Raw genomic sequence first — 25,014 nt, forward strand, 5'->3', positions numbered from 1 at the left:
TGAAGGGTCGGAGTTCGAGTCCCGGTAGGGTCAAGAATTTTAACTTCTCCAAATCGTCCAGACCGGCTCTGGGGTCCATCCAACCTCCTATCCAATGGGTACCGGGGGCTCTTTCCCCGGGGGTAAAGCGGCCGGGGCGTGAAGCTGACCACTCACCTCCAACTAGTGCCGAGGTCAAGAAAATTTGGATCTATACATCCACTCCCCCACACGCCTTAATGGCGTAGGGCTTAATTCGTTGAGCAGAGGAACAACTTTACCTTTTACCTTTTAATACCTTCATAATACTATAGACCTACCTGTATTTAAATTTATTCATCCTCATTTCTATGTCATCTCATGGCCTATTTAATACTTTCTTTACATTACACTCAGTATGAATTAGTTATTTCAATCACTGTTCAACAACATCCAGCACTTTTTACGGTCACACTTAACACTTAAAATAATTTAATACTGTCTTTTGCTTTTTCGCGGCATTTTCCTTTTTACGGATATCCGTACGAAGCCTACGTAATATTAGCTTGTCACTTAATAAACTGTCCTCTTCACTCTCAAGATAGTCTAGTAAGGATTCCAAATGATTAAGCGCAGCACCATGTGATACTTTCTTACTGGCAACACTGTCCACCTCTTCCTCATTCTCACTTTCTTCCCGCTCTTCTGGCTGCACCCCCATTGAAGTTACGATTTCGTCACTGCTTAACATTTCGAAGCCCGGTTCACACGAGTCACAGTTAAACCACTCTCTTATATTTTCCTCGTTGACTTCTTCACCACCATGAACTTGATTAGCCACTTTGGTCAATTTTATGGCTATCTCATTTTCACTGAATCCAGTGAATCCATGGATTTCGTCATCTTCATTAGTGATGAAAGGCATCAGTTTCTTCCATGAATTTTTCAATACAGATGGCTTTACTGTATCCCACGCTGTTGAAATCTCGTATATGGCATCTAATACTGAAAAGGACTTCCAGAAACACGTCAGATCATTGCCTTCATCGATGTACTTTTGTAGCAAATTTGATCTGTAGATTCTCTTCATACTTGAGATAACTCCTTGATCCATTGGTTGGATAAGTGCGGTAACATTAGCGGGAAAATATTTCACAAAAATATTTCCATCATCTGACCTCAGGAGACTTTCGTTAGGATGTGAGGGCGCATTGTCAATGAGGAGCACAGCTTTCTCAGGTAGGCCTTGGGATTTTAGATGGTCACGAACTTGAGGCACGAATTTAAAATCAAACCATTCTTTAAATATCGCTCTATTCATCCAAGCTACTTTCTGGTTAAAATAATGGATAGGCAGACTTGAAGCTACTGTTCCTTTAAAAGAGCGTGGTCTTTTCGCTTTGCCGATAACTACTGGTATTAGTTTGTGTGTTCCTGATGCATTAGAACAGCACAAGACTGTCAATCTCTCCTTACTGGATTTGTGACCTGGAGCCTGTCTTTCATTTTGAAATGCCAATGTTCTGGTTGGCAAGCATTTCCAATAAAGACCCGTTTCATCGGCATTATAGATTTGTTCTGGCAGCAGATTTTCACTTTTCACAAAACTATCAAAATTGGTGCAAAATTGATCTGATGCTGACAAGTCCCCTGACAATTTCTCACCTTGAATACTGATTTCTCGTATTCCATGACGCTGCTTGAAACGTGTTAGCCAACCGGAAGAAGCGTCAAAACTCCCTTCTAGTTCAAGTGCTTCGAAAAAATATTTAGCTTGTTTAGCACAAACTGGTCCTGTTATTGTTGTTCCCTGTGCCCTTAGTTGATTAAACCAGGTCAGCATCGCTTTGTCGAGATCATCGTATGTTGATTTCTTCATGGTTTTTCTCTTCTTCATTCCGCTTGAATTAGAAGACGAAGCAAAGGAAATTAACTCATTCTTTTGTTTTTTCAAATCACGAACAGTTTGTTCTCCAATACCGTATTGCATTGCTAATTGTTTAACTACAGCTCCTTTTTCCAGCTGATTGATAATTTCAAGTTTCTGTTGAATACTTAACACAACACGCTTCCTTTTAAACCCCGACATTTTGCTAACGCACTTGAAGATCTATATTAAGAAACTGATACTTACTTTCACAATGCACTCTCACACTGAGATGGTACCGTTAAATAACCTGGGGCGGTGTATTTGTCCTTGAAACTTTCCAAAAATTCTTGCATTCTTTCACCCCCACCCTAGAACATTGTGTTCGCATAACGGGACGAAATAATGCAGAGCTCGGTTCACACTAGTGCGAAAATAGTGTTAAACTCACCATGTGAAACAAAAGTGAATGAATATTAAACAACATATAAACTTAAAAAAAAAAGCCCCGGTTAAGCCGCAAACCGGTTAATCCGCCCCCGGATAATCGAGAGTTGACTGTACCTGTGGGTCATTACAGGAATATAAGCAGTAAGAGGATTAAGTACAAATGCTTGCCCCAAGAATGTTGATTTCAGAATGTCACAAACAGATTTTGGTGCCTAGAAAGTTGGCAGTCTGATGTGAAAACCAATTATGGGCACTGCTATGGCTGACACAGTGGCAGAATATTTATTGCCCTTGATACATTAAGTTCTCTTATCTAGAGTAGGGGTTTTAAGTCTCATTACTGTGGACTTGTAGCTAGATTTCTGTTTGGCAGGAATAGAAAGGTAAAATGTGAAAACTATCCCTGTAACAGGCTGTGGGGGCCCATAGGGCTGTGAGAGGTCAAGGCTACCACATTTTATAGACAGTCAGCTCATAGATGGCAGTGAGGTTGTCAGCCTTGTGTGCCAGCTGCCCTTTACTTCCAGGAAGATTCCTGGTACTTATTTCTGTTAGAAGGTGAGGAAATCCCAGGGCCATAGTGCAGCTGGAGGGATTAGATCAATTGAAAAATCCAATGGCCTTATTGGGAGTTGAACCCACGACCTTCCAGCTTGTAGCATAGTGCCTCAACCAATTAACCTACTGTGTTTGGCAGTAATGGGATGTTGTGATGGTGGGTAGGGTTTGAGGCATCTTACACCAGTGATTATGAAGAGTTCTGTCTTCTGGGATGCAGTGCCATGTGATATGTTGAAAATAAACTTTTTACCTGCTTCATGCTGGTTTCTTGTATTATTCTTTGATCCCAAAGTTAGAGATGGCACATTCCTTCAAAATGCCAGTTAACGTTCATCATACTACATGGCATTATATCCCATGTGATGCTAGTTCTACTGGGGCCTTCAAAACCTGTGCATGCATCAACACGTGTGAGATGTATGTATGATATGGTTAGTGTAAATATGAGTATATATACTTATGTTGTGTGTTGCAGAAATCATCATGATATAGCCTAATCACAGCTGTGGATAGGTTATTCTTATATAGTTTGTAGTGATACAGAACTTGTGTTTGAGTTCTGCTTTAGTGATTAAAGTGCCCCCCCCCTTTCAGAAAAAAAAGAAGGAAAAAAACGAGTGAAGCATTGTGTGACGAATGTGACAGGACAGAAGAGTCTGAGAGTTTTTTGGCTAACAGACATTGGTGGTTTGACAAATTTAAGCGGCATATTTTATCATTTTGTAAAAACTTATATTTAAATGAAACTCCTGAATGCATCCTCTTTGTGTATCAAGGTATTACTGTGGTAAAATAATATTGTTTATAATTTTAATTTTGCCATGAGATTGATCTTTGACTTAGACGAACTTGTGACTGTAAACACTTCTCTGAAATGGATTGCCCCATATTTAACTATAAATTTGGGTCCCCTGAACTCTGTTTAGGACTTAAGTGGATTTGTATGTCTAGCAGGAGAGTCAGTTCAAATTGATGATAAGTTTTACTGTGGACCTCTCATACTGTGTCTATGAGACATTCATATCTTCAGGGGCAAAGTATTTTTGCAGACTAGCAAGAAGATTGTAGGTCTGTCCAGCAATCATAGACTGAAGGTCTTTGTTTTAATTCTGCAGGAAGATAAACTGGTACTATATCCGACAGGGTTGCTCTTTTTACTAGAAGATTATGTTACCAAGTTGGATCATTGTCTTCCTTCTACATTGAAGCTAATTAGCTCCTTGGCAACCACTCAGCAGGCAGCATCTGTTGGGTATGCTAGCCTGGATCGTATTCCTACACCACTCATTGCTCGCCGTGCTATGAAGCTTCTGACATTCATTTTAATGAAGCTGGAAGCCACTGCTGAATATTGCCAGGTAAACACAATTTATTGATATTAAGAGTTTACATGGGTGACTGGAAATGAGACCAGTACTGGTTGTCATGTTTCTTCTCTAGACCCCCTTAAGCATTTCTCAAGTATTTGTATCTACTCTTTTTCCACTCCCTTTTATATAGTTTTCCATTCTAGGTCCCTGTTCTTTATCTCTTTAGTGGTCCTTTAACATAATTTCTGAAGTTCTCAGAGCAAATCTATTGTTAGTACCTTCATATCATGTGTGCATGTTACTGGATCCTCAAGTTTACATGCTCTTCATGTATTTTTGTATGTTCAGATCCTTGTATAGAACTTTTATCCACCTAATTTTATTTGTTACATTTTTAGGACCTTAGTGAAGGGCCTCCTTACAGCCTCAAAAATAGTTCTAATTTTTTGAACCTTGTGTCTGCTCTCTGTATGTGCATGCATGCTTCATTCCTGGCACACTTCATAATTTTTCTACATTGATAACTCTAGCTTTATACAGGTTCAAGTAGCTTTCAGTGCCGATGCACCTGTAAAGATCAGAAAGTATGACAGATAAAATAAGTGCTAATCATGACATATGTCAAAATATTGAACATCTTATGTCGATACAAAGGCAAGTATGACAGGTAAAAGTCATGACATGACAAAATATTGAACATCTTGTGATCCAGTTTTCAGATCCCCTGCATTATGCTTTATCAGCTGTAGGCCCATACTAGACAGAAGTTTTGAAGTTTCACGAGTCTGTTAGCTGAAAATTTGTTTTAAGTTATCTTTGTCTCCATGGATATTCTTTGATGTTTTTCAGTGCCACACACACTACTTTTCATGCTGCCAAAAATTTATCACTTTTGTTCGCTGCACGTGTTTTCAGATTGTTTATTGGTGTGTCTGAACATGTTCAGATGTTACAATTATAAGTGAAAAACTGAATATTATTTCAAAATATAGGTATTGTCTCTTTTCTAGTTCACTTTAAAAATAGTAGTAGCCTTATTTTAAACTTGCACAGCATGTAGTAGTGATGATTATGAAGGTGGTTTACTTACCAGAAACTGCTAGATTCAAATGATGGAATTTATGATGGCCCAGAAATGTTTAAAGACGGCTCAGCAGAAGTGAAATTATGCTACAGCATGCTGCTTCATTCAGTAGCTAGTACTTTGGGCTGGATTGGATTCCATAGCAGTGCATATAATGCCTTACTGAGAGGTAAGCAAGTATGGCATTTCTGTCTTGTTATGTATAAGTTTCATTCCCTTTAAGATTTTTTTTTCAGTTTGGTATTTATTCACCCACTACTGTAGAGAGAGATCTGGAAGAAAAAATAAAAATAAATTTTGGAAGCAACATGTGGTCCCTGTTTTCCTTGTATTGCTTAGGCTTATATATTAAGGCTAACAGGAACTGAAAAATAAAAATTATTCATTTCCAGGATGTTTTGTCCACATTTTTTTGGTCCATTGTCCATTTATCCTGCATATTTTTGTCTACAGACTTTTTGTCCACACCCAAGGTCCGTATTATTTTATGCTGTTTTTTATTTGCAGACATTTTATACACATTTCTTACCTCTGCAAATATGTATCCATTTTTTAACTCAGTTTGTTTTTCATTTAAACGTTTATGTCCATTGTGCTTATGTCACACAGATTTTAGTTCTATTCTTGATATCGTTAAGTGATCTGTAACAGTGCTACTAAGGAAAGAATGAACAGTTGTTGATTACTGCAATATTTTCTATGATGCAGTTGAATTGCATTTGTTACTACAGAAATGATGATGATTATTTAAATTATGTAGGAGGTCCTGAGGAGGTCAGAATAATGGCACATACATTAATATCCAAAATAGGTGACTTCTGTTTGTCATTAACAGTCACATGTTCATGAAAAGTTATTGAAATGGGACATATAGAACAGGACCTAGAATGTTTTAACAGCTGTATATGATACATGGTATTGTAAATAATATATATTCTTACTGGTATACACTGTGTTTGGTGGAAACAGTGATGCAACATATATGTATACATGTTGTTACTGAAAGTTGCAAACAAACTTCAGGCACGAGTTCCACATACCAAAACAAGAAAAAATGTCATATCAGCTTGTGTCAGGAAACATTTAATTTGTGGCTACAGCAGAAACAGTACATTTGTAATAATAATGAAGACGTAAGTAAAGCTATCCCTGTACCAGGCTGTGAAGGCCCATAGCGTTGTGAGACGTTGAGGGTCCCGCATTATCTAGACCTATGGTATCCAAACTATGGCCCGCGGGCCACATGCGGCCCGTGATGTGATTTTATCCAGCCTGCGAAAGAATTATGCAGAAATGCGCCACTTGAACTAATTTTCCAATGAGTGCTGGTACATGTGATTCTGAGCTTATTGACCTGACATATTATACTGCAGTTCGATGGCTTAGCTGTGGAAAGGTTCTTTCGCGCTTCTTTCAGCTCAGGAATGAAATTGATATATTTCTTACCGAGAAAAACCATCATGAACCACTTTTATCAGATACCGAGGGGCTTTGGAAATTAGCATTTTTTGCTGATATGGTGCACCATATGAACCATTTGAATTTAAAGTTGCAGGGTGAAATAACTTAGTCTGTGATTTATTTGCACTTATCAAGGCATTCAGAGCAAAGTTGATACTTCTGGAAAGCCAAGTGAAAAATTGTAACTTTGTTCATATGCTATACTGTGCAGAGTTGCATAAAAAGGATGAAGCAGAATTTCCTTCCTCGTTTGCAAATTTAGTCATTTCAGATTTGAAAGAACAATTTCGGAAGCGATTTGCTGATTTGGATTCCAGTGCTCAGGAAATTAGATTGTTTCAAAATCCGTTTGACTGTGATGCTGCAGATGTCCCAAGTCAAATTCAAATGGAAATTATTGAACTTCAGGAAAATTATCATATTAAAGACAAATACAAGGAAGGAAATTTGATCGAATTTTATAAATTTCTGAACTCTGAGCAATTTCCAAATTTAAAGAAATTTGCTTGTAAATTTATCTCCATTTTGGGATGTCATATCTGTGTGAACAAAGTTTTTCCCAGATGAAGTACATCAAGTCGAAATACAGGGCAAATTTATCCGATGAACTTTTAAAGTCGCTACTTGTGATTAGCGTTTCAAAATTTGAACCTCAATTTAATCAGATTTTAAGAATGCAAAAAGAGTTCCATCATTCACATTAATTGTTTTATTGTAATTTGTGATGAAAAGATGAGCATTTGCTGCTACTGTCTGTTGTCATTAATATACGATAATTTATTCTCACGTACTTTGTATTTAGTTTATGAAATTCTGTGCTTTCAATAAAACTCATATACCTAGAGTTATTAATTTCTCATTTTATCCGGCCTGTTGAAAGTGCTGAATTACCTAATGTGGCCCGCAGTTCAAAAGGTTTGGAGACCCCTGATCTAGACAGTCGGCTCAAAGATGTCGGTAAGGTTGTCAGCATTACACGCTGGCCATGCTTTACTCCCCAGGAAAATTATTTAATTAATTCCTGGTACTTATTTCTGTTAGAGGCTGAGTCGACCCCAGGGACATAGTGCGGCTGGAAGGATTAGGTCAATTGAAGAAAATCCAGTGGCCTCATCGGGACTTGAACCCGCAACCTTCCAGCTTGTAGCATAGCCCCTCAACCAACTAACAATCATCAACAAGGACATTTTGACCATATTTATAATAAGCGGTCAAAATGTCTTCGTTGACGATTGTTTGATAAGCCTGTAAGTTTTGCCACATTGGCTTACAGGCTATCATGTCCGAGATTTCCTCTTATGATCTACCAAAGCTACTGGAATATGTACCACTGACAAGTCAGAGCACAAATGTGAGACATGCATAATGATGCTTTGGCACATTTTAGCCATGCTGTGCGAGATGATGTTCTCAGTAACACCTATCATGACTGATGGATAGGGAGAGGAGGATCAACTGCATGGTCTCAATGCTTGCCACATTTGAATCTTCTTAACTCTTTGACTGGCACGGGCGTGTTTTTATGCCCAAACGATGCCAGCCGTTTCCTGTCGGCATGTTTTAGCGCTTTGATACACTCTTCCCTTCTTTGCTGTCTTGGCACTCATCAACCAAAGATATATTTATGATAGTTTTTGTGCATGGTTGTAAAGAACTCTTGTTGACTTTGTGGGGGTCTATATTACTGTCAGAACCCACTGAGAAGGAAAAGGTCAGAAAATATTTCACATTCATTCAGTTTCACCATGGCTTCTCGCAGCAAGTGTCAGAGTGATCCTACAGACCAGCTGGAAAGTGTTGTGAACGAGATTTGTGCTGATGATGAAAGTGGCAATGAAATAATGATTCCTGAATTAGATGAAGTTGATAGTGACAATAATACAGTGATAGACAGTAATCATGAACATTTAGCCACCACGAGTGTGGTGCCTGACACGCTCATCTCATGGACGCATGGAGACATTGTACCAACAATAGTTCCGGGATCAAAATTGATATAACACATAAAATGTACCCCTTTTCATGGATTAAAATTTTTCCGGATGACGACTTAGTAAATCACACCACAACTGAAACCAATTGCTATGCTCACCAGCACTTCAACACACGTGAATTAGCTCCTCACTCTCGAGAACACAATTACAAATATGTCACACCAGATGAAATGTGGACATACCTAGGGATTGCATTCATGACAGGGATCGACAAAACCCCGAAATTGAAGAATATTGGGCCACTAGGCCCCTATTTCACACTCCGTTGTATGGACAAGAGAGTGTCATGTGTGCAAGCTGTTAGTTCCTGAAAGTTTCATTTTTAAAAACCAATTTTTGTTGAAGTTATTTAAAAAAATAAATGCATGCGTTTTAGTGACTTAAAGCTTAAAGGGTCTGCCAGGACAGGGGTGGCATTTAAATACCCTTCGCACCAGTCAAAGAGTTAATTTCTCAGTAACACCTATCATGACCAATTAATGAGTACAGGAGGACCCACTGCATGGCCTCAATGCTCACCACATTTGAATCTTCTGAATTTCTCAATAATGCCTATCATGACTGATGGATAGGTAAAAGAGGACCCACTGCATGGTGTCTATGCTTGCCACATTTAAATACTCTGAATCATTACCTGTGGGGACACCTAAACACCCTTGTGTATGCAGCTCCTGTTGACAATAACAAGGCATTTCACCATCACATAATTGATACCTGTCAGACTATCTGCAACTTCCCCAGCATCTTTGAATGGATACAGCAGTCTATGATCAGACATGTCAAGGCATGCATTGAATCTCATGGAATACATTATGAGGGCTTATTATAAATGTACTCTATCAGCTATAAATCACAAATTAAATGTTTCCAGACTCATGTTGATATGGACATTTTATCTTGTTTTGGTATATACAACTTGTGCCCAAAGTTTGTCCACACATTGTCATTTACATCCTGTATATCTAGCAACTGAAGAATTTGGCATAAGCAATGAACATGGAACTAAAGCAGTGGTATACCATGATGGATTTTGACAGCTGCAAACGAAAATTATATTCTGAATAGTTATATGAAGAGGAAGGTAATGAAAGTGATTACTGAGTTCTCTGCAGCACTGGCCAGAATGTCAGAAAAGTATCTATCAAAAAACCTGTCTTGCCCACAGTTCAGCAGTTTTCTTTGTTCTAAGAATGCAAGTCTAGCATACACAGACACTTCCTTTTCTACATACCAGGCTGTCCCAACTTTCTGGTTATACCTTTGATTCCCAAAAATTTCAAGATTTTAAATGGAGAAGGATGCATGGGTCATGGCAATGGCAATGAAAGAAATTAATTTTTCATGCAAAATAAACAGGATCTGAAACTTGACTGAACAGACATTTGAGTGAACAAAATGAAAAGTGAACACCAGTGTCTTGCCTGCCTTAGAAATTTACAAGACTGCCCTGTACATATCTTTAGCGGCAGGAAGTTAAAAAATGTAATGATGGCATTATATTCGTACTATGTTTTGTGAAAGTCTGTTATTTGGTTCAAAAATTATAAATAGGGGCAGACATGAATGACTGGGGACATGGACACAAATGATGCCTTATAAAATAAAGTGGGCGTATTCACAAACATGAAGAGAAAGCATATTGAAACTTCTCACAGAATTATTCAATTTTGCATTAATTGAAATTGTATGACAAAAAATTGAGAGGCATCTCTTAAATCCGTATGTGTTTCTGTAGGCCTTTAGTCAAATAAATACTCTATAACGTTATTTTTAACAAAGAAAAATATTTGGACTTCTTTAAATGTAATTATTTATATTTCAGACTGCTTGCATATTATAGCCAGCAGACAAAACAGTGAAACCACCAAGACAGCACTATTAAAAGAGTTGGTGCTGTTCAGTTGTCAGTACTTTCTCAGATATGCAAGCTGCACAGTGCTTTTGACATCTGCTGGAAATCTCGTAAGAGTGATGCAGGTTCTGTCCACTTTTGCACCAAACGAAGCCGAACCAAGACAGAAAATAGGTGTGTAGAGCCTTAAATTAATAATTTTATCCATTTTCTGACATTGATGAGAATATACATTACAAGCAATAATTTGGAGTGTACAAGTAGTTGGAATGTAAAATGGTTTATTTCATGTTCAGTTCACTCTGGTGTTACCTTAGAAAATGGAGTTAAATCACTGTCTTGTTGAATGGAGTGTCATTAAAACTAATAATTCTGGCATTTCTTGTTAAGATGTATCAACCAAACTCCATTTTGATCCATGGCAAGTGGAAAATTGTTCATGTTTGTACATGATGTTTAATGTGAGGACTTACTAATAAAATGAAGAAATGTTTTTTGAAATAATTTTGAGATTGAATACTAATTAGCTGTTATTACCATGTTTTTAAAGCAGACTGATTTGTGTGGAAATGAAAAATAAAACTGTGGTATAGGAAAACGCACATATACACATTGACCGATAACTTAAATCACAACTTCAAGTCATTCTGAGTGAAAAATGTGACATTGACATGACTCCTGTTCTCAGAAGTTTCAGAACTATGGGTATTTGTAATAGAGCTTGACTGGAAGGAGTTGATTACTGTAAAAGCATTTTTATTGGGAGAAAGTTAAAGCTGTTACACTGTGCAGTATACATAGCTTGTAGTAACTGTTTAAAGTATCCATCATCAATTTGGATGCACAGCCAGGTTTGCTTCAGTGGGGAACCATGTGGAGAGCTGCAGCATCAGAGATTTACTGGAGTAGTTCATTTCTTGTGTGCACCTTGCATTCATATGACATGTTTTGCATAAGACCTCGTACATGGTTATCTGAGTGACAGAAATGTGAACAGAGCAGTAAATTCAGCTAGCCACCATGGCCAATCCTTTGATGAGGGAACTGTTCATTCATATATCATGATCCTTTTGAAATGTAGAGCTGCTATGTCATGCTGGTAATACATCTGTATTTGTGTTTACAAAGGAATGCTCTCTAGAATTGCCAACTGTTCATTTTTAAAAAATTTGCACAAGCATATTCATGTCTGCTGTACACATGTGTTACATTTCAGATACCCATAGCTCTAAAAGTATCGTAAATATAACTCATGTTGATTTAACATTTTTCATTCAGAATGACTTTAAGAATCCTGTTCAGAAGTTACATAAAGTCACAGGACACTGTATGTATTCTGCCACCTGTTGTTCCTATATGTGAGCTACTAGAAGAACCATTGAAAAACAATCATAATGTGATGATAAATTTGTAAAATTTCTGACAGTAGACCTGTACAGGTAAATTCTGATGTCAGAAGCTTTCCAGCAGAAAGTAAGAAAGAGTTAGGCTTGAAGCTGATGGTTGAATTGTAATATTTAAGGTTTTCATGGCGGTGACTATGAAGAAAGCAGTCTTCTGGAATGTGGTGCCATGTAGATATTGTGTTAACTAATGTATTTAACACAATATCTACACGGTGCAACATCCCACAAAACTGCTTTCTTGATGGTTTAATTCTTTGGAGACTTTGTGACGACATAATTTTATATGTTAGATATGTTGACCTTATAATAATGATATATTTTTCAGCTGAAGTATGTCATGGGTTTCTTTCTCGGCAATGGTACACCCTAAATGGATTGCCTGAGCATGGAGCTGTATATAACAGACAGATAGAATCACTTCTGAAAAGTTATTTTGCCAATGTAACCGACACATTGTCAGTTGTTAATACCACAGCAAAATGGGTGGAAGATGAAATACAGATGCTTCAGAACAAGGATTCCTGTCTACATACCTTCCCAACAATTAACAAGTAGGTTATAGTAATATATAGTATGTCTAGAAGTATAAAGCTACTTAAGTATACTTATACTTACGTATAAAGCCCAATAGAGCAGTATGGTTAGCAGAACAGTGCAGTGCCGTTGTAGTATGTCTCCAGCGAGTGCGCCCACTGCAGGCGTGTAGCGTCAGAGACGGGACCGAAAGCATTCCCCCCACCAAAGTTGTTACCCACTACGTTTACCCCTCCAAGTTGAACCAAGTCCGCTTTTGTGCAGTCTTGCGCTCCATGTTGTACAGAATATTGCAATGACCGACTCGTCTTTGGAAGAAGAAACGATTTGTGTAGCTATGATGCTACAAGAGGATCAGCCAAAGCGAATATGGGTGCANGTACAAGGAAGGTACAGGTACAGTTGTCCCTGTGCTCAACGAATGAAAGCACGACGCCATTAAAGGCTTATGGGGGAGTGGATGTATAGATCCACATTTTCTTGACCCTACCGGGACTCGAACTCTGACCCCTCGGTCGTCCAGCCCGTAGGCAGTCGCTATACCTACTACGCTACCGGGGCTCACGTGCATGGGAAGCCTACTGTAGACCGTGGGTTAAAACATTATATATGCAATTTGTTTTCATTCATGTATTACATACTAATTATTAGTCTACCTGATTTGTTCAGCGTTTTCTCTTCTCATGCTGTCATAATAGTAGGCATGACTGCAGCCGTAGAGGATATTGTACTCTTATACAGTGGAGATTAATCTTTCCTCGAACGCCATGTCTTGCCTCATTGGCACTCAACCCAGGAATGACAAAGCGTTTTGGTAGGTGGAAGGGGGATGCGGCGTGCCGCCATGACACTGCCGTGCAGAACGTTTGCTTCTTCGAGCAACGGAGGCGATACTATACTATACTATACTATACTGGCACGACCCTACTCTAGTGGGCGCACTTCCATTTAAATACACGGAGAGCAATGCGTCTACAGCTTTCGCTCTGCACTGCGCGGATACGACACTGTGCTAGTGGGCGAGGACCTTAAGGCAATGCTATTTAATTGCATTTACAGTGATACGCCCATCTAAGATTTCTCTGGGAGAGAGTGGATTTGAACACTAAACTGCAGAAAACATGAAATTGATGGAAATTTTCCAAGACAGGGGCTGAAACCATAGAATAAGGACAGACCTTAGTCCTTGATATCTGAAGCCCATCTAAATAATATTGTCACATGATAGAGTGACTATAGACAAGGTTTTGGATTGATGACTAGATTTATTGGACTCTTTTGATACAGCACATACACCTTATAAGTCACCGTTACATACTAGTGTCCACAGTCACGTCTTCACTGCTGTTGCTTGGTAGCAGCTTCCAGTGGCAGACATCCCCTTCCTCTCTGGGTTCTCGAACTGTCCCTGGCCTCAGCTACCAGCTTCTAGCAGGAACAACTTGCAATGATAGAGCCCCGACAATCCTCTAACTCACCAACCAACTCTTCAGTAACTCTGACTCACTTGTCCTGCTTATAACATCTCAGCATGGAGCACATAGAAAACACCACTCCTCTGTTGGAATGCAATTGTTGCATTTGTGTCTGTTGGTGGAGCCATTACCTAGCAGTGCCTATTATGTAGTCACTAATTTCATGGCCATTGCCTATCGATAGGTGTACATACCACAGTATTTATAAATTCAGTTTTTACGTTGCAGAAAATGTGTTGTATCTCCATTACAAAGACCAATTATGAAATAAACACTGATCAGTTTTACACAACTATCATTGTTTGTACAGATTCAAACACAGAATGAGATGTCAGTTTCATGCATCATCAAATGGTATGGAGGAACAGGTTTCTTTACAGTGAAGAACTTCGCTTTGCCGGAATTTGCCATCACATTTTGATGTAGTGCCTGTGAAGCGCCATTGTGTTTTAGTGTGCCATCCATGTACATCATCAGTGACATAGATACAAAATTTGTTGCCATAAAAACAGTAAGCAATGAAAATACGAAAGTGATTATTATATTGACAGAATTGATAGACAGCATGAAACTCCCACCATATGATATTGAAAGGAAATATTATGCCTAAGACACACCTGTGTATGGGAATAATACTAAGATGCCAGACTAAGGGACAGATAACTAGTGAACTAGTGAGGGACTGGTTACAAATTGTTTAGAGGAGGAGGCCAAGAGGATCTTGGATAAAATGAGGAATACTTTTGCTGGATGCATTTAAGAGTCATTTAACACTGGCTGTTAGGTTTGTGTATCATGCACTGAGTACTGACCTTATGGTAATACCTGCAGGGATGACCGTTTAACTACATTTTTTTTTTCCTGGTGAATAAGGTTTTTAATGATTATTTGGGACAGATGTATTCTGAATGATTCTTGGCAGGCAACCATGTTCTGACATCACCATGGGGCCGACAAAGAAACTTGCTGTAGAATTTCTGTGCCATTGGATTAAGACATCAAAGTAGTGTATGTGTACAGAAGTGACAGAAGAATTTAAAGCACTCTATATCTGATGGGGTTTGAGAGTGAGGTTGAACAAAAGGTTATGAATGTTGATAGTGAATTGTGAAGACATTGAAGCTGAGACAGGTGATGGGATTGGTCAACAGAGCAAGACTGGTGAAGCTGAATAAAGACTAGCGACTTCAGGAAGGAAACTGACATGTATAACATGTTTCCTAATGTTTATTCTCCCTCACATATTTTTAGTAAGGATATGAAACAACTGTTCATGAAGTTAATTTTTCTATGCAGACATGTTTCCACATGCTGGGTCATCTTACATTCAGAATCATCTTCCATTCAAATAAATATGGCAGTATATTTCAAGGCAGTGTGAAAAGGTAACTAATGTTATAAATTATTACAGTAACAAATACAGATCCATTAGCGAAAATATTTGTTTCAGTTCTCAGAGTGCTTGCAGATTCTCTTCTCAAACTGAAATAGTAATTCTCACATATGCCTAATATTTTCTGAAGTTTTCTGACATTTCTCCTGATCCACATGTGGTTTTGGAATGACCCATTTCAGGAGTACTTAAATAATGGCCTCCAGACCAGATCAGGATACAATAAAAGAATTGTGGCCTGTATAATTTTTTTAATACTGGAGCACTACCACAACATACATTGTACTTTTTTTGTGCATTACATAATTTTAAACAGTTACGTGCCGATTCTACCTGTACATGCACAAGTGACATTGCAGATATGGAAGGTAGCTGAAAATAGAAGTACTGGACAGCTGACAAGCTCGGGAGCATATGGCTTAACACCACCTCACCATAAAAGACTTATACAGGTTCTCAGACTTGCCAGTGGTGGGCTCTTGTGAACATGGTAATGAACCTTCGGGTTCCATAAAAGGCAGGGAATTTCAGAGCAATTATTCACTTCACAAGGAGGATTCTTCACCATGAAGTGACTTTCTTGGAGGAGTGAAGTCCCAGTTGAGAGCTTTCTTTACTATCTTTTCTGCCTAGAACCCCACACTAAAAAGGCCAAGACTAACCTGCATGGAAACATGCTGAACAACACTGTAGGTTCTAGGCAGAAAAGATAGTAAAGAAAGCTCTCAACTGGGACTTCACTCCTCCAAGAAAGTCACTTCATGGTGAAGAATCCTCCTTGTGAAGTGAATAATTGCTCTGAAATTCCCTGCCTTTTATGGAACCCGAAGGTTCATTACCATGTTCACAAGAGNTGACCTTCCTGATTAATAATGATGTGAATATCTATCCTTGTAATACATGGGGTAAACAGAAACTTCATGAGGAATTATAATGGAAATTATTTATGTGAATAGGATTAACCCTTAGCATACAGCATTTGATACTGCCTCTCCTAACTGACGGCTAGGAAGTTCTTAAATTTAAAAGCTCAATTCTGCAACAGGTCATAATATAATTTGTATTTAATACATTTCTTGAGCTATTATCTTCAAACAAGAATGAGACTGTTAATTTCTCCTGTGTTGGCCTGAACTACATGACATTACAACCCAGAAAATCATACCCTTCAAGAATGAATCGCTATAATGACATACAAAATTTCAAAACAACCACCTTTTAGGTTAAGCAGACCGTGAAAAGGAAAGAGTGGAAGACTTTTGAGTGAGCAGTGTTGTATGTTTGGCTTCATATTCTTGTGATGTAGTGGCACAGTTCTTAGATAATATACTAGCAAGCAGAGCTTGCTACCTGCTTCACATTTGTTTCTTGCTTGGCATATTCTTTGACCCTGAAGGTGGAGGTGACAGCATTATATCCCTGAAGATAGGACTCTTCAAGCTGCCAGGTTATTTTAGTCATCAGTATTTGCACATTATTAAATGTTTTGCATAAAGGGGCAACATCCAAGCATTAATATCTCTTTGAAACTCAAGACAGGTGTGAAAACATAAGAAGTGCTAAAATATAATTTGTCAATGAAACTGTGAGTCATTCAAAATCATTTGGAAAGTTGTATTATCTTTAAGGTATCTTTAAGGAGTGTGATGCATGCTAAGTCATCCAGTGATGTAGCACATTGAGGAATCAGTACCACTATATAGTTTGTGGTGTTAGAAGGTTAAAGATTTATGAAATGGCAAAAGTGGCTATCTCCTGTGGCACATGCCCATTGATTGTAAATAATGGCGTGTGATTGTGAAAACGGGGAAAATGTGTTATGCTAGTCAGAACATACTCACCCACTCATTTTGCTCTGTGAGAAAATTCTTGTAGCTTCCCATCTGCCATATTCACCAGATTTGTTGCCAAGTTGCAGAAACATAAAGGAAACGTAAAGACATTGCTGAGAATGCAAGATTTTGTGTAATATGCAAGGTCTGAGTGAGTACCATCCCAAAAGAGAAGTACCAGAGGTATTTCTGCATGTGGAGGTACCTCTCTAAACGATACATACAGTAAGGGGAGACTACCTTGCAGGTAATATATTGGATTGTTCTTACTTTTTAAGTTATATTCTGGCTTATGACACCATGTAGTGTGTTAGGTATTAACATTTCAGAGGAATATACTGCCTCTGTCTTTGTGGCAGAAGTAGAGCTTGCAGATTCTGTGAGATAATGGCAACCACCTACATGACTACATGGTATAAAAACCCAGAACACAAGACTGCTGTGAAAACCTTAAATCTCACCATTTTTGCCTCCCAAAATTCAGTCCTGAAACCTTATGAACCGACCTCATTTCTCTATATCAGTACCAGTCAACAAACCTGCATGGTGTGCAGTAAGAGAACTGCTGTGTTTAGGATAAATTCACATAGTGGAGGGTGGAGTCCAATTGGGTCCACTCAGCACGGCAGCCACTGATTGGCCTGTTGTACCTGCCCCAGGTGATAGTCATGATGGAGAATTTGGTGAAATGAAGATTGACAGGGGAAACGGAAGTACTCGGAGAAAATCCGCCCCAGCGCCACTTTGTCCACCACAAATCCCACTTGACCAGACCCGGGATCGAACCCAGGCTGCCGCAGTGGGAAGTCAGCGACTAACCCTTGAGCTATGGCATGGCCCGCTGTGTTTAGGATGCTCATATCTGACCAAGTTTTGCATTATAATGTCTAATTAAATAACATTGTCACAGGACCAACTTTCCAGTCTTGTATCGCAACTTGTGGTACGCTCTGGAGACTGCAACTGACAAAGCTTTGGATTCATCTGCAGATAAAGGTTCTAAGTTTAAAGTTTGGCACTTAGTGTGCAGTACTATGTCAGTTCTCACAAATGTCATCAGACAGCATGCTCATCGTACAAACTATCAGGCTTACATCAAGGTAAGATATTACCCTTTGATTAATGTTGGGTCTTATCTTCTTACTGTTATAAAATGTGTAACACATATGATGATAATTTTAACCTTTACCAGCCATATGTTGCGTATATTTGCAATACTAATATCATCACCATGAGTCAGAATTCAGCTACCAACCCCTTAGTGTGAAGAGATGTAAATCATCTGTTCGAGTTTTAATTACAGTAAGCTATATTGGTCTGGGTCTTGTACAGTTATGATACAGGTATTCAAAAGTAATCACTGATAGTAAGTGGTGACAGTTACACTTTGGTTGCTAATTAGATTCTTCAGGGACTGTGAGAAAAATCTTAAGAAATTCAAGTTAATATGGAAAAAAACCATGAGTAAAACTGCATTCCCTTGTGAGGTCAGGCATTTTAAAAGTCTCTGTGTTTTGATGTGAATGTACATCCATATGTAGATATGCACTTCCAGCCACATATGAGACTTCTGAGTTACTCTGTATCCAGATTAGATTAGATGTTTGTTATGAATAAGTCTTAATTTGATTTTGTTTTTGCTGTGTCTGAGGAACACTGAGAATTAATTTAAAGGTGTATTCTATGTAAATTTGAATGCTTAACTTCTTTAAATAACAGTAAGTCCTTGCTGTTCACCAGTTACTGACATAATATTGTCACTTGTATGAGTGACTTTCGATCGGGTATTGGATTGGAGATTGATTTATTGCCCACTTATATAGACAACTCGTAACTACCATTAATTATTGCACCATCATTAATATCCACAATTTACAGTTCACTGTTACACACAGACTAGTGTTCTCAGTCTGTTACACTCTCCACTAGTCATTTCCTGGTAACTGGAGATTCTTCAGCTTCGGTGCTCACACCATTGCCAGCTGGCCACCGTCTCACAACTGAATTAAGCTCTGAACTTGTCCCATTGATAACCTCTCAGCACAAACCTCGTAGAAAACACAGCTCTTCTGTTGTTGTAGTTCGACTGTTGCTGTGGCAATGGCTGTGGCCTGGACCATAGAAAATGCCACTTCCAACAGTTCTTCTAATGTTGAAGTTCAGCTGTTGACTGTTAAGAATCTGCTGTCTAGCAATGGCTGTTGTCTTCTTGTTTATTTCACGGTCGTTGCCTAGAAACGTGTCTCTTTGATTTATATCAATAAGTAAAATATATTCTTTGGTTAAAGAAAGACTACAGAAGAGCATAAGGCCACCATCTGTTGATCACAAGATGAAATACCACCCAGGCACTAAACACCTTGGAGATGTCTTGAAGATGTAAAACAACTGTCTGTATCTACCTGCAACTTGCATGTATATTTAAGCATGGCATATTACTCTGCCATTCACAGCACAGTTTTCCACTGTGGACTGAAGTCAGAGATGGAAACTTTTGACAGTTTTTATAACATGTTTCATTATGAAATACAACACCTCTTTTAGCTTTACACTGCACATTTTTAACTAAAAAGCATTATTTCTGGCAGAGATTTATCTTGTTTTGATGACTCTTTGAACTTTCTAAATTGGACGTGGTATATCTCATGAAGTCTGGCAGATCGCTTCCAGCTGATCATGTATAAGGAAAACAGACTTAAAAAGGAATATATATAATATGAACACCATTCAAAACAGGACACACAAGGTGATGAAATGATCATGGCTGCTTTGAGGAGAAAAGAATAACCAATATTATATAAATGACAGGTTGTTATTGTAACGTGATGTTAATTGTAACGTGATTGTAATGAAAGTTTGGCTTTTCTTTTCTACATATTTTTATAGCAATCTCAAGCAATAATAAAATTGTTCCTATCGGATGGAATGCCAGTGTTGGAGGCCCTTCTAAAATCCATGAGTGAAGATGTTATCGGCTTGCTGAAGATACTTCAAGTCACCACACGATACCTTCATACACTTTGTATTAGCACAAAGGTAACTTTTACTGTCAGTTCATTAAATTGAATAATAGTGTTAGTTACTCATGATACATATTATGGTTTTATTTTTATGTGCATATATATCGTCATGTGTATTTTCTGATGTGTTATCATAGATGGGGTTTGGATTGGATTTATTGACCACTTGTACACACCACTCAGAACTCATAACTATAAGTAATTACAGCACTATCACTAATCTCCACACTTTAAAAATCACCACGGCACCCTCTAAGCTTTTTGCAGCCTGCTGTGTCTTCAACAGTCGCTCCCTAGCAATGGCTTCTAACAGTGGAGATTCTTCAGCGTCCTGCGCTCACATCAGTACTCTCCGGCACATATCCCGCAACTGAACTCTTTTTCTTCACAGCAAGACTTTCAGCTCTCAGCTGAAGTGGATTGCCCTTTCTTCTCAGCCTCCCTTGCAAAGCTGAACTCAGTCACCAACCCCCAACTGACTCATTCACTTACAAACCAACTACTTCACATCACTTCACTCATCTGAAGTGCCCTGGCAGCCTGGAGTCCTTGCTGTATATCCTCCGGGCAGACCCAACAGGAAACACTGCCTCCAACAATTGTTGTCATGGGCGGTTGCCTAGTGATATCTGGATATCTTTTCTGTGGGAATGTATTTATTGGGCTGTTACCAAGCAGTGCATGTTCCTTCTTACATTTGTTGCATAGCAGTGGTAGTACATGTTACAATATGAACACTTTATTTTGTATATGGAAACACATCAGGTATGAGGGATATTGGAGGGGTGTAAAAATGGTCAGAGGGCACACTTTTCTAAGGGAAAGAAGGTCAGAGTTACATGATTTATGCATATGCGTGCACAAATAAATAAAAAATATTTAGAAACATATATTTGTGTTTTTGCTCAAATGAAGTAGACACAGATCTATCAATATCAGTTACTGAATTGTCACATTTTAAAAGTTCATTGTTCATATACCCTAATTGAAGATTCTTGTCCCATATCTTCATATTACAGAAATATGTTAAATTCATAGAGACTCAAATCAAAACCTTCAAAAGTTCTGGAAACAACTTGAGACACCTACTTTATAAACTTCCATCCATGTAGAACCAAGAGAGAATTACAAGTTAATAGTTGTGCATTGTAGCAGCCTATTTACGTGCATGATATCCATCAATATAAATCACTGTATTTGAAAGATGTGTGTGTGGCCTAAAAAGTTTGCTTCATCTAAATTTTTGTTAATTTTATAAAAACTGTTATATGCAGAATTTGTACACAAGTGTATAATCAGTCTCCATACCAAATTTCATACACCTTGATGCAAAGATTCATTATTATTAATTGCTAAAGTTTTGGTCTCCCATGCCAACTCTCTTTTCACCAACAGCTCCACATTCATTAATCATCTGACACCATGTAATCTCAGTATTGACAGTATCATTAAATAACTTAAAAAGAACTGAAGTTCCAAGCCACATTTAAGAAATGAGTTTCAGCTTGAAAATTTAGGCATCTGGTCATCTCTAACAAGATTATGTTACAGAAAATGGTAAAGACTTTGATGAATTACACTTTCTGACCTGGAATATTGATTGAGTTTGTCAGCATGGTTTATTTCGTCTTTTCTCAGAGGGAGAAAATGGCAGGACTGACCATTTATGTGCCAATAGTCCGCAAGACTCTGGAGACACTTATCTTTAGAGTAAAGGGTATGTTAGTAGCAAATAACAGCCCTGATGCCTTTTGGATGGGAAACCTCAAGAATAAAACAATCAGAGGGGATGAAATTATGTCACAGGTATGTACAGTATTTTATGCACAATGTCACCCTTCATACATCTTCTGCATTACTGTCATGTGACACCAAGAACATGCAAGATTATGTTCAGGATGAACGAAAAATTCAGAAAATCTTAGATCGAGAAAATATGAATCAGAATTCGACAGTTTAAGGGATTAAAACAGAAATCAATTGGAAGATGAAATAAGTGCAGAAAAGCATCTTTGTGAACTGAGACCAGTGAAGTGATTGGCTGTAGGCAAGATGGCCAGGTCCATTACTCAGTCTTTGGAATTTTTACTTTTACAACACTGGGAAGGAAGGAAAAGCAAAATTAGACACCATTTTCTGTTGCCCACAGACTCCCCTACTCTGCTGCTAGGTGCACTGCAGTTACATGACTGCAGAGTACACTGGCAGACAAGGGTGCGAACAACTTAAAATCACCTAACCCAACTGAAGGACAATTGGATAACGGAACTTGCCCTAGTGATGTCCAAATAGCAAATGAGTTACAAATATGCCAGCCAGTTGAGGTTAAAAGCACAAATGGCGTAATTGTCAAAGTGCAGCATTAGAAACCAACCAGCCACCAACAGTTTCAAAGTGGCTGCATCATCATCTCATGTACCATCATATGCCATGTGCAAAGATGTGAGGATGTATGGAACCATGGTAGCTTGATTAAGCTGTTTCTTCTTTGATATTTCTCTATCAGATATTTTATTTTGAGTCTTGTTTCTCATGTATACATTCCATAACTATAATCATATAATGCTTCAAACAATCACATACTCTTATTAATTTTGTAGAGAAGTTATGTTCTTCGTTGTGGTACCTTTGCAGGATTCTGCAGCAGATGAACAAAATAGTGATGATGGTGATGAAGAAGACCTTCCACAAGATGAAAATTCAGATATTGATTTGGATAGCCATGAGGACAAACATAGTGGTGAACATGACGGCTCTATAAGTGATGTGTTCTAAACATATAATCACAAAAGACTTAAGGTATGCTGGGTTTGCCCATATCTCTCTCTTATTAGCACACTTACATTTGAGCAAGCATTTCAACATGGAACATGTCTATTTAACCCTTTAACTGCTACATGTTTTATGTACTGTGGCAGAATTGTAGGATTCTGTAACATAATGTATTATCGAACATTAAGGCTTACACATTTTCATTAAAGTTCATCATAATTGACTCTTACTGGTTTGTGATGTTTGTATTTGTGTTAGAGATCCTTTAGGCCAACTTCATGGAGCTGTTCCTTTTAATTAGTACAACTGCATTAACAGTTCTCCATTTGGCAGGTATGTTTGACAGATAACCATGTTGGATTTAGTGGATCAATAGGCTCTTTCATGGTCCATTCTGTAAAATCTACTTGTCCTTTTTCATCAATCAGTATAATACTGTGGGTCCTGAAACAGGGCAGATATAGAGTGGAACAAAGTAAAGTAAAAGTTTATTGAGTCGTGTTTCATTACAGCACATAAATCTGTGTCCATGTAACACCAAATTTTTGTGGTACACAGATCCTTAGTCTACGTAACTACTTTCATTAATTCCAATCAATTTAACTACAGTTGCTGCTGCTACTAATACCATTCATACTGCACCAGTTCTATTTGTGATACATTTTCCTTTCTCTCAATCCATTTTCTACTTTATGTTTTTGTTCCTCGAAATTTCAAGTGAGATTTATACCCCTCTAACTTTGTTCTCCCATTTGCATATAGTTTCAAATAAAGACTTTCCATTATTTTTTTAACTTAATTACATTTGTACAGTTTGCATTTTCCTATATGCTATGTCCTCATTTATGTTTAACCATTTACTGCATACAAATTTTATCCTGACTTTTTCATTGCAGAACTATCCTTACTTCAGATTCGTCTGAATTAAGTTACTGTGCACATCTAAACCACCCGCACACATATGCACATGTATATTTATTGCAAACACAACATGACACACAAGTACAGGGTGGGGCGCAGAAACTTCCTTTTTGTGAAGACGCATTGTGAAGGGAGGGGAGGTCACAGAAAAGTGGGGATAGAAGACTGCTTTTTTCATAGTCACCGCCGTGAAAGCCTCAAATCTTACAAGTGGGGATAGGCTTGGCGAACGCAGCAGTCGCGGAAATTTCTGTCTGATACCCCTCAGTAGGAAACATGAGGTGGATGAGTGAGCAGCGTGCATTTGCTGTCGAAGCCTATTTTTCAAACAACCATTCCTACATGGCAGTGCAGCATGCGTTCCGTACTCACTTCGGAATTAAGCCAAGAGGTCTGGTTCCCGATCGGAAATTGATTGTTTTGTGGGTAGAGAACTTTAGGACAACCAGGAGTGTGGTGAAAAAATCATCAGGATGACAACGGACCGTTACGATGCCAGAAAATGTGGAGGCAGTTCGACAGTCGATTTTGAGATCTCCAAGACGCTCCGCTCACAAACATGCAGTTGCCTTAGACATATCCAATCGTTCAATGCTTCAATGCGCCGAATTCTTCACGAACATCTTCATTTCCATCCCTATACGATGGTTGTTGTGCAAAAATTGTCACCATGTGATTTCCAGAACCACATAACGGCGTGCGAAACATTATTGGAAACTTTATTCCCTGATGCACTTGTTTTCTTTAGTGATGAGGCACATTTTCACCTATCTGGATATGTCAGCAAGCAGAATATGCGCTATTGGAGTGGTAACAATCCCAGAGAGCTCCATGAGAGGCCACTTCACAGTGATACGGTGACTGTGTGGTGTTCGTTGTTGAGAGTTGGAGTTATTGGCCCCTATTTTTTTGAGGAAGACAGTCATGCAGTTACTGTCAAATCACAGCAATATGTGGACATGATTAAAAACTTTTTCGAACCAGCTCTTGAAGAAATGCATCTAGGAAATGTCTGGTTCCAACAGGATGGTGCCACGGCCCACACAGCCCGAGCTTTGATGACGCTTCGAGGTGACATCCCGTGGGCAGTGCACTCACCTGATCTAACGCCCTGTGATTTTTTT

General features: G+C 38.4%; 2 protein-coding genes across 6 annotated transcripts in view; one reads left to right on the forward strand and one right to left on the reverse strand.

Moving 5' to 3' along the window:
• The window catches only part of LOC111870453 (Fanconi anemia group D2 protein), a 96,774-nt gene that overhangs the window by 63,685 nt on the left and 8,075 nt on the right, over positions 1–25,014 (forward strand). For 4 of the 5 annotated variants that reach the window (XM_023862758.2, XM_023862759.2, XM_033753852.1 and 1 more), the window contains exons 18-25: positions 3,952–4,194; positions 5,240–5,399; positions 10,508–10,711; positions 12,269–12,494; positions 18,088–18,277; positions 20,064–20,213; positions 21,836–22,003; positions 22,832–22,996. In XM_023862758.2, the coding sequence (XP_023718526.1) occupies positions 3,952–4,194; positions 5,240–5,399; positions 10,508–10,711; positions 12,269–12,494; positions 18,088–18,277; positions 20,064–20,213; positions 21,836–22,003; positions 22,832–22,972 (1,482 nt within the window). In that variant the 3' untranslated portion in view covers positions 22,973–22,996. Of the gene's footprint in view, positions 1–3,951; positions 4,195–5,239; positions 5,400–10,507; positions 10,712–12,268; positions 12,495–15,248; positions 15,338–18,087; positions 18,278–20,063; positions 20,214–21,835; positions 22,004–22,831; positions 22,997–25,014 lie in introns of those variants that run through there. The other variant, XM_023862760.2, reaches the window with a different exon arrangement.
• The window catches only part of LOC111870454 (transport and Golgi organization protein 2), a gene marked incomplete at its 5' end in the record, with an annotated part of 20,371 nt that continues 18,332 nt past the window's right edge, over positions 22,976–25,014 (reverse strand). The window contains 1 exon segment of the mRNA XM_033753854.1: positions 22,976–23,413. Within this exon segment, the coding sequence (XP_033609745.1) occupies positions 23,281–23,413 (133 nt within the window). The 3' untranslated portion in view covers positions 22,976–23,280.

This window comes from Cryptotermes secundus, unplaced genomic scaffold, assembly GCF_002891405.2.
Source record: "Cryptotermes secundus unplaced genomic scaffold, Csec_1.0 scaffold1924, whole genome shotgun sequence".
In the NCBI taxonomy this organism is placed as follows: domain Eukaryota; kingdom Metazoa; phylum Arthropoda; class Insecta; order Blattodea; family Kalotermitidae; genus Cryptotermes; species Cryptotermes secundus.